The sequence below is a fragment of the Buceros rhinoceros genome, unplaced genomic scaffold, assembly GCF_000710305.1.
Source record: "Buceros rhinoceros silvestris isolate BGI_N320 unplaced genomic scaffold, ASM71030v1 scaffold19962, whole genome shotgun sequence".
Taxonomy (NCBI): domain Eukaryota; kingdom Metazoa; phylum Chordata; class Aves; order Bucerotiformes; family Bucerotidae; genus Buceros; species Buceros rhinoceros.
The window spans coordinates 14,551-24,604 of record NW_010397383.1 but is presented as its reverse complement, the minus strand read 5'-3'; the positions used below and the strand labels follow the sequence as shown (position 1 = coordinate 24,604).

Here is a 10,054-nt window from a genome sequence, read left to right as displayed (position 1 = left end):
GGCAGGCTGACAGCAGTAATGTTCCCTCTGTGCCTGTAGGCACTGGGCAGTCGTGACCTGCAGGAGCTGCCCATAGCCGTGTGCCAGGAGCGTGTGCCCGGCTTTGCTTCTCGTGCCCTCGTTAGTGTGAGGCTGAGCTCACTTGAACCACGCAGGATGATGGAGTGACAGTTGGACGTGTTTAATATTAAAATCAATGTTTTTATCGTATGTAAAACATAGAATGAAGAGAATCTAGAGCTGCCTCAGAGCTACGGTTCTTCCCTCTCAATGCCCGACTTCTCTGCGCCTGTGGACCCTTCCCTCCTGTACCTGCCGTGGTCCACCTGCGGGGACGACAGCAAGCAGCCTGCTGCCCCTCCGCAGCTTCCCGTGAAGGCCAGGTAGTGCCCTTCGAGGAGAGGGAGCGGAGGGGGAGTGGCTGGATTGCATAGTTTTGTTTAATTTAACTGGCAAAGTGTTTTGAATGCAGCAGTTGTTCTAATTAACACTCAGATGCTTTCAGGAGCCAGCCTGAAAGGAACGACTATGGCAGTGAAACAGATTTGTACGGGCTGGTGTCGAACATCTTGGAGGAGCAGGAGAAGCCGCAGCTGTGCCGCGCTGAGGGGTGAGTGAGTTGCCACGCTGCTGGCGTTCGCTTCCACAGACAGGAGCTGCCCTGCTCCTCTCCCGTCGGCACACTCCCAGGCAGCTCCGCTGCTGCTGGCAGCTCCTGGGGCTCTTGGCGTTTCCCTTCCCTCTCGTCTTCTAACACTTGTCTGTGGTGGGGGAGAGCCTTTCTCTAGGTACTCGCATCACAGGGTGGCTTCTGGCTTCCAGTATTTACAGAACTTTTTAACGGGCATGATATAAAGAAGCTGTTGTAAGTACTGCAGAACTGCTGCACTCGGATGCATCTCCTTGGGTGTCAGCCTTGGCCTCTCTGCTTTTTATTGAAATCAGAGTCGAGGTTTCTTTCTTAATTAATTTCTGTTTGCAGAAAGAATATGCAGAACGTGCGGTTGTACCCTTTTGCACGTGGAATCACATGCTTTCGCAGTTTCTGAGTGGGCAGGAGACAATTCCACGCACCCTGAATGTTTCTGGATGTCGGTGCTCCCTAAGCAATATTTGCATATCAGAATGTTGGATTTCTCACTCCTGTGTTCCAGCAGCAGAAGAAACTATTGGTAGTCATGATAACCTGACACAGAGGACTCGGATTCCCGAGATACCCAGAGAGCTCGCGGTCCTCTCCCTGACCCTGGGTGTTCCAGCTCCAAGGGACAGGAGCGGGTACCCAGCTCTCCAGGATCCCTGGCCAGGCACCCCTCCTTCCTTCTGTCCTCCCAAACAATTCCAGAGAGTTCTCTGTGTGCTGAAGTGAGGGAAAACCTTAGAGAGAGTCAGTCTGGATCAAGAGCAGCTTACCGGTTCCACTGCTGCAGGCAGAGGCTGGGTTTCTGTTTCCAGTATAGCCAGACCGGGCAGTGGCTTCCAGCCACGATTCTGTTTTTCACGTGGTCTGTTCACAGTTTTCCCTGACAGTCGGTGATTGATTGTCCCGTGTTAATCCGTGGTCATTAGTGGAAGGAGGGGAAACGTGCTGAGATGCTGATTCCCGGTTACCTGCAGCGTAAAGCCAGGCGATGCTGCGTGATAAGAGAGGTTGTAGAGCAGGGGTTGGCCTGGAGTGCCTGGACACGGCTTGGAACGGTCGCGGTGGTTTGGGAAATTGACTTCTCTTAACTGGTTGCTTAACCCGGAGTATTGTGGTGGTGACAGGTAGTAAACCGCTCGGTGGCATTGCCTGACCCTGCTTTGGTATGAGCACATCAATGCAGCTTGGAGACGTTGTAGGGAGCTCCTGAGGCAGACGGCGGGTGGGACAAGCCAGAGTCAGTTTTCTCACGTAGTTGTGGGAAACCGTAATGACAACGGTAGTGGTCGGGAGTGGAGTAAGAGCCTTGAATCAATCGAGAAAAATAATTGGGGGAGAATTGGTGTTTTAAACCTGTTTCTGCATTCAGAGGTGGCAGCAGAGCCCGTGGATACGAGTCTAACCTTGTATCTCCATTTTTTCAAGGAGTTGTCCTTCCAGCTTGAAGTCAGCGTGGCCCATGAACGCGACCAGAATCGCAGACCACCATGACCTGGTGCCAGAAGCTAAAAGGCCAGTGGTGGGAGTTGCCTCGCAGCAGGGTTTTTATAGCAGTGAATCCATATCGGCTGCCGAAAAACCATACCCGCAGAGTGGTAATCTGGTGTCCCAGGAAAAGGGAGACGAGTGTTACCGCAGATTTACCAGCATCGACCTGGAGGAGCAGAGTCTGTACCTGTCCAGGAGCGATCACGCCAACTGCTGCAACGTGCAGACTAACGAGAACGTGAAGGCGGCGCCCGTGTACCAGAGCTACCCATTCGGAAAGACCACCTTTACGGCCCAGGGCGGGTATCCAGAGGCCATCAAAGACTCGGCAGCCGATGCTTATTCTTACGGAAGGGAGAAGGTGGCTCCCAAAGGAGCGGATGCGCAGTCACACCAGAAGCGGGCAGAAACGTTTCCTCTGCAGTTCCAGAGATACAACGACAACGTGGATTATTGTCGGTACGCGGAGTATCCTCATGCTGGTAAAGCAAAGCCGAGCAAGAGCCCCAGCTGCGGCCTTCAGGAGTCCAAGTTAGTCAACGGAACCGCTGAGGTGCCATCCCTGGATACAGAGCCCTACACTAAATTATTTCAAGTTAAATCAGGAACTCAGAAAAAAATAGAAGATAGAATTTCAGATCAGCAAAACTTTGTGTTTCCCAAGGCCGTGGGACTTGTGTCAGAGAAACAATTTGCAAATGAAGCTTCATTCTGCACCGATTTGGGGCAGAAATTTGAATACGGACTAAAACCTTTCACAGCTTGTCCAGGGAATAGCGACTGTGCAACCAGGGTGGAGAAGCAGCAGTTTTCCAAGTCCGACCTCCAGAATTCCGAGTACTGTAAATCGCTCCCATTGCTGCCAGACGCAGAGAACCCTTTGGGAGGTGCCAGTGTGAGGCCAGCCTGGATGAACCTTCAGCCCAAACCCGCGGCTCCTACCCCGTTTCAGAACCCGAGTCCTTTGCTGAAACCGAACAATCGTTTCCCTCCTTTTCCCAAAGGTTCCAGCCACTCTAATGATTTTTTGCAGTTATCGTCTTCAAATTTCCCTTTCAATATTAATTTATTTCACAAGTACTGTCAAGATAATCCTTCACTTTTTTCAAGTCTAGAATTTGGCCATAACGCAGCGGAACGAGCTCGCTCCGCTGCTTGCGTGGAAGCGCTGGTTCGGGGCGGAGAGGAGAACTTCATCGAGTATTTAAGTGAAAAGAAATTAAAGCAGCCGAATGGATTATGTGACAGTTACTCAGCTCTGCAGCTCGGGGTCATGGAAAACGTGAACAAACACCGTTTCCAGCTGAAGCCCCAGCGGGAGCGTTATGATCTGGAAGGACAGAAACACACGGAGGGGCTGTTGCAGAGCCTGTACCAAGATTTTGTGGAGTCCCAGAGCCAGTTCAGGCTCAGGCAGGGGAGCGGGGACAGCAACGCCGTCACCCCCGCGACCTGCCCGCAGGCTCCCGGCCTCTCCAGCAGCTGCCTCGTGGGCGACTTCAGGCGTAACCAGCAGCTTGGCTCCAGTGTGTTCCCCGTGAGGTCGGCTCACTTGCTTGGCCGCACCATCGTCCCGCTGATGGAGCCTCAGGACTTGTTCTCCCGTGATGATTTAAAACGTTTCTACCCTTACCTTAACGATAACGTGCCTGGCAACAGCTCTTTGCCTGGCTTTGTGCCAGTGTTTGGGTTGCCGAGGCAAGTTAAAATCCACCCTGGGCCTGCCAGCAAGCTCCACGTGAGGCTGGAGGAGTGTTACGAGCAGTGGAGAGCTTTGGAGAAGGAGAGAAAAAAGGTAGAAAAAAAATAATATAAATTAAACCAGTGTATCACAGTTTTGATGTAGATCTTGTTCTCCTCGGAGCAGGTGGAGGGGATGGGTGCTTCTCACCGGTACGAGCCCAGATGCTGAAGGGACTGCCGGGTTTGCTCCCTGGTGCACCTGGGCTGGAATTGGATGTTCCTGGTTGGGAGCATCACTGCTGTTGGGTTGGATGTTGCTCTTAAAGCAGGAACTGAGTGACTTTGTCAGTCTCAGCTGGGGCTGAAGGAGGGTCTATGAGGGACAAAACCATGTCTCGCTGGTTTTTAATACAGGAGATACTGTGGATCTGGAAACTTTGACCCCAAATCCAGTCATTATCTGGGACTAAACTCAAATCCTTTCAAGAATTAGATATTTGAGTCCCTGCACTTCTTGTTCTTCCAGTGAGTTCTCACCTCCCAAGATGCATTTGAAGGGACTCTTTTTTTTTCCCCAGAAACAGAGGCTGAAGAAAGGGTGATATTAAAACCCATGAACCAAAGGGTTCAGGTGGTTCTGTACGAAGCCCCTCCGAGAGTGTTGCCCTTTTGGCTGTCAGTGGGAGTGCTGCAGGCTGCCCTGGAGCCTGAAAGCTGTCTGAATTTCACCCATTTAGCTGGTGCTGGAATCCAGAAGCGATCTGAATTGGAGACTTTGAGAGGATTTCTGACCAAATCCAGCTGGAGATCGTGGGGCCGGGCTGTTTGGCTGCCAGCTTCTCTGCGGATGCTCTGCCAGGCCAAAGGAACAGAATCATGAGGGGCTGTAGCCCGGGGTGGGGGGTTCGCCAGGGTGTTTCCTGCCCAGAGGGGTCAGGGGACAATGAGCTGGACGCGAGAAGGGGGGGCTGGGGTAAAGGCTGGCATAGGAAAGTGTGAAAGAGGAGGAGTTGACCCGTGCTGCAAAGGGGAGGGTGGGGAAGAGGAGGCTGCAGCTTTGCGTGGACTATCACAAGACAATCTCAGAGATGCAATTTTAAAGCAGATTTGGCTGGGTGTCATCACCCACCTTCCAGAGCGACGTGACAGTGGGGTGAGAGACACTGATGTTCGAAATCTGGCAGTCGGGGTTCAGAGAAATTTTCTAGTGGCTAAAACGTGGTTTCATTTTCCCAACACAACCCCAGCTGTCTGCAGCTGGACTGAGAGAATGGAGCTAATCACTGACTCTGGGAGTTTATTTTCATGTTGGGGGGTGAGGGCCACATCTGTTTGCTCACTCTTGCCTTGTAATTCCGCCTCACCTCCATTTGATTTACCGACAGAATTAGCGTGAGGGGACACGGCTCCCGCAGCACCTGCAGCTGAGCCACTGTGAGTAAGGCGCTTGTTCCCTCGCGACAGGTGATTGTCCGTCCCGAAGGCCTGGATCCTCATTATCTGCTTTAAAAAAGCATATAATTTAAAAAGTCACACATCTGGTGGTTTTGTCCTGGTTCTGCAATAACCCGTTTTGCAGCTTACGTTCTTAGGGAGCTGTTCTTTTGTTTTCCTGCAGACTGAATCAAATCTTGCGAAGAATTTCCAAGGGAAAAAGGTTTCCAGTGCCAACAACACTCCAATTCCAAGGCTGCCATCGAACCCATCAAGAGTTGATCGCTTAATTGTGGATCAGCTGCGGGAACAAGCCAGAGTGAGTTGTAGGACTTTAAAAAAAAATTGTAATAATCTATTGAAGTTCTCGCACAGCCCTTGGAGAACAGTCTGAGAGATGTCAGATGATCAGAGCAGCTCTCCCCAAAATAGCTTTGTTCTTAAGCAGGAAAGAACATCTCCGCAGTCCCTGCTGGAATTCCCACAGCTCCGGCTGCGCTGCCGCTGTTTCCAGGGAACCCACTGAGCGGCGCCGGCTCACGTTCACCACCACCTGTGCCGGGGATGCGGGCTCTGGGGCAGGAGCATGCGCGAGGTGCCAGCCTGTGCTTTGAGCTCCGCTGTTCTGAGCAGCTCAGCAGAGAAATGTTCCCTGTAGATACGAGTTTAGTTAATGTTTGTAAGACTTTGGTATATATTTGCTTGAAAATCTTGTATTTTTTTAATGCAGAAGGGTTATTTGATGCAACTCCAGCCTGAATTTTAGTTTGCTGCTTAAGCCAAACAGCCATACCCTGTAGGGGAGTGTGACTGGTGTCCTCTGAGCAGCCAAGCGATGGTGCCAGCATGCACCATTGTGCTGCTCCGTGGGGCAGCACCCAGCGCAGAATTGCGGGGGAGCATGGAGGGAGGAGGCGAGTACTGGCAGCGGAACAGCGAGGGCCTGATCCGGCTGTCCTGAGGCTGAGGGCAGGGCCAGGATGCTCCTGCTGCAGGAGAGGGAGGAAGGTGGGCTGGAAGCGCAGGGCTGAAGCCGGCCCCTGTGAGGGGAAATGGGGTTAAAGGCAGCAGCTGCTCTGAGAAATGCTGGTTCTGGGAGGAACTGGTGCTGCTGAGCTTAGATGCTCCAGGGCAGCACTGGTACGAAGCAGCAGCTCTTTACCAGCCGCTCCTTTTCCCACCAGTCTCGCTCAGGGGAAATACGCGGTGGAGCCACATCTGCTCCCTGCCTGCTGCAGTCTGTCCCGGGCAACTGCTGGGAAGCTTCCACTTGCAGAGGGCTCGCCTGGCCTCATCCCAGCGCTCTAAAACTGCATCTAAAAACGCTCTTAATCTTCTCTAGCTATTTGAGGAACCAAACATCTGGTGCAGAACCTCAAACACTTGTTAGGTGGCAACTGAGCAGTAGTTTAAGGATGCTGAGAAGCCCAATGGGGCTGTTAACCTGCACTCGAACAGCAAAAAGCTCCGTGACAGCCAAAGAGAACCTGTGTAACAGCGCAGCTGGCAGCTGGTGAGGCTGGGATTCACGCTTCACAGCTAAATCCTCTTGGTGGTCACACACTTGACTTTGGTTTTCTTCTTTGAGGCTTCCACTTGTGGTTGTTTTCAGTTCCAGACGAAAACATGGCTGATGGAGAGGTGACAGCAGCTCACTTCACAGTGTCCTCAGGAGCTCTTAAAACTTAGTTGTCAAAGAACAAACTTCAAACCAGGGTCTTCTCTCTCAGGCAGCATCTCGTCTCCCTTGTGTCTGGGGAGATGTAGGTGCACGGCTCCGCTGTGACCGGAGGGTGCCGTGGTTGCTTGGAGCTGGGCAGGTTTAGCGATTGCCTCCAGTCGTGAGTGGAAGGAGTCTCTTGGAGTCAGGATGAGCTGGAAAACCCAGGGGGGTGGGAAAGCGAGCACTGGAGCTTTCAGCGGTTCCCGCTGGGTTGCTGGGGCAGCCCAGCTTCGCTGACCTCTGCATTCTGCTCGCAGACACCTGGCACTTCTCCCAGGCTCGGTACCAACCAGGCAGGCATTGAATGGGCAGGCGCAGATCCCATGGGCTGAGGCTAGGGCACCTGGGAACCAGGTCTCAGACCATTAGGTCCCTTTGTGGATGTGGACGTACAATGGAGTCAGACCAGGAAACGACCATCGCGTTCATCGTCCTTCGTTTCACTTGCTGCGTAATCACACTGTGCGCTCCTTAAGCTCTGGCCTGTTCATCAGGAGCAATTCCAGTGACTTTTACTGACTTCACTTCCCTGTCCCAGTGACTGAGTCCTCAGCTGTTGGCGTGAAGTTCTCCCTTCCCTTTTCTTCAAGCTCTCGGTTTCTGTACAAATGTGAAATGTAACTTCTGGAGTTCATTGGTCGGTGCTGCTGTCACCGTAACTTGGGCTGTTTATTCCTGCCTGCGGTTTGTTTCCCACCCCTGAGGCTTTTGTTGGACCTAAGGGAGGGCAGGACGAGCCCAGCAGTGGGAGCTTGCTCCTTCCTGTCCGCTCTCCCCTGAGCCCTGGCAAGGAGTGGCTGCTCTGCTCTCCTCCCTCTGCTCTGGTGGGTGCGGTTACCAAACTCCCGGTCTTGGCCAGCAGCCTGCTTGGAGGACACTTGGGGCAGGTTGGGCACATTGTCCCAATTCCAGGGCTTTGTTAGCCACCCGTCCTTTCCCAGGGGAGCCTGCAGTCGTTCTGGTGCGAGGAGACATCAGGAACTTCACAGAATCTCCTGGCTGGAAAAGACCTTTAAGATCATTGAGTCCAACCGTTCACCCTGCACTGCCAGGGGCCCTAAACCGTGTCCCTCAGCACCAGATCTGCAGTCTGTTAAACCCCTGCAGGGATGGGGACTCCACCACTGCCTTGGGCAGCCTGTCCCAATGCCTGACAACCCTCTCTGTAAAGAAATTTCTCCTAACACCCAACTTCAGCCTCCCCTGCAACAACCAGAGGCCGGTTCCTCTTGTGCTGTCACTTGTTCCTGGGGAGCAGAGACCGACCCCCACCTCGCTGCACCCTCCTGTCAGGGAGTTGTCAGAGCCAGAAGGTCTCCCCGGAGCCTCCTTTGCTCCAGGCTCAGCCCCACCAGGTCCCTCAGCCGCTCCTCAGCACATTGTGCTCCAGACCCTGCCCCAGCTCCTCTGCCCTTCTCTGGACACGCTCCAGCCCCTCCATGTCCTTCTGGCAGTGAGGGGACAAACTGAGCCCAGGAGTCAAGGGGTGGCCTCCCCAGTCCAGGGGGACAATCGCTTCCCTCTTCCTGATGACCACACTATTTCACTTTGCACCAGGCTCCCAGCCCCTCTGTTTCTTATTTTTAACCTCTGTGTAACCATGACTCGTCAGGCTCATTTACAAGGCGTGAGTTGTAGCTGTTGCCTGATGAACGTGAGAGCTTTGGAATTATTAGTCGTATTTTCAGTGGTCTGTGAACTGGTTGAGGAGTCACTCACCAAGTAGAAATTCATCATAACGTGACTGTTGTCAGATAAACATGACAACAAAGATGCAGGTTTTCAATTAACTAAACAAAACCAAGTTATTTCTGGGTGCTCAACGTTCTCTGAAAGAGCAACTTTGGTGTCGAGTGTCTGCCCCGAACGTCAGCCCATGCGTGTGGTTCCACAGCCCGCCCAGACCAAGACAGTGGCTTTCCCGATGCTGTGCACAAGGAAGCACCGGGGTGAACAGTGGCTGGTCTGGGCAGGACTGGTTTTCACTGGGGTAACTGCAGTGGTGCTGGTGGAAGGGAAGACCACAGGGGCCTTGACTCAGAGGAACACACGTTGTCACGGAGCCACCTCCTGTGATGTGGGTGTCTCAGAGCTGTACGTGTCCATGATGAACTGGGTGTCCAGTTTACTGGGCTGGTTTAGCTTTGCTGCCATGCTGGGCACACCCAGCTGTTCCACTGCTTCGGTTCTGGAGAAGTCATCGTCCTAGGTGAGAAATTAAAACTCCTTCAGCTACAGCTTACCAACGGTCCTCGAAAGAAAATAATCGTCATTTTTCATTTGTCCTTCCTCATCTAGTTAACATTCTCCTAAGTCTGGATGAGTACGGTCTGATCTCCTCTAACCTCTGAAATGTTCCCTAGGTTGTGACTTTACTGGGGAAAATGGAGCGCCTGAGTAGCTGTCCCCTGCACGCCAACATTTCCACTGCTCTCGACAAACACCTGGAGGTAATTCACGTCGTGCAGTCCCGCAGGAAAGAGGAGATTGTCAACACTTCAAACCGGCAGAGACAAGGAGCTCCCCGCAGCCAGGATGACAGAGGTACCACTGTGCTCACGTACTTCTGCGGGGGGGCTGAGAGATTTGACATGTACTGCAAGTCTGTGGAAAAAAAAATAAGTGTGAGGGGTTTGGTGTTAAAGTTTTGATTTCTTTTTCAGTGTTTAAAGCTTTGGGAAAGGCAGAGGACACTGAGAGAAGTGGGTTCAGTCAACGGGGAGCGTGTTTATGCCATTAATAACTGATGACAGGTGGTGGGATGGTTCTGTAACACCATTTGGGGCAGGAGATGGGGTTAAGCTGTTGCTTCTTCTCCCTGTCCTCACACTCCTTATGGTGGTGTAGAACTTCCTTGCTGTCTGCGGAACCTGCAGACAGACCAAGCTGGCCTCGCGTTGCGCTGGGTTTCCTCTTCATCAGGTTCTGCTAAAGGCTGATGTGAAACATGAATGGGTGCACAAACACACACTGGTCAGAGCAGGTTTGTTTTTAACAGTATCCAAAATACACAGCATGTTCAGCTCAACCTTTCCTCGTGCCTCTTCCCTTCTCCCTCAGACGAGAGTCGGAAGGAATTCCTG

The 10,054-nt window shown here is 52.6% G+C and overlaps 1 protein-coding gene across 1 annotated transcript in view; it reads left to right on the top strand.

The window, feature by feature from the left end:
- The window catches only part of LOC104502287 (chromosome unknown open reading frame, human C17orf104), a gene marked incomplete at its 5' end in the record, with an annotated part of 18,357 nt that overhangs the window by 1,233 nt on the left and 7,070 nt on the right, over positions 1-10,054 (top strand). Inside the window, 5 exons of the mRNA XM_010146243.1 lie at positions 223-386; positions 509-610; positions 2,069-3,926; positions 5,433-5,567; positions 9,335-9,515. Coding sequence (XP_010144545.1) covers positions 223-386; positions 509-610; positions 2,069-3,926; positions 5,433-5,567; positions 9,335-9,515 — 2,440 coding nt within the window. The remainder of the gene's footprint in view (positions 1-222; positions 387-508; positions 611-2,068; positions 3,927-5,432; positions 5,568-9,334; positions 9,516-10,054) is intronic.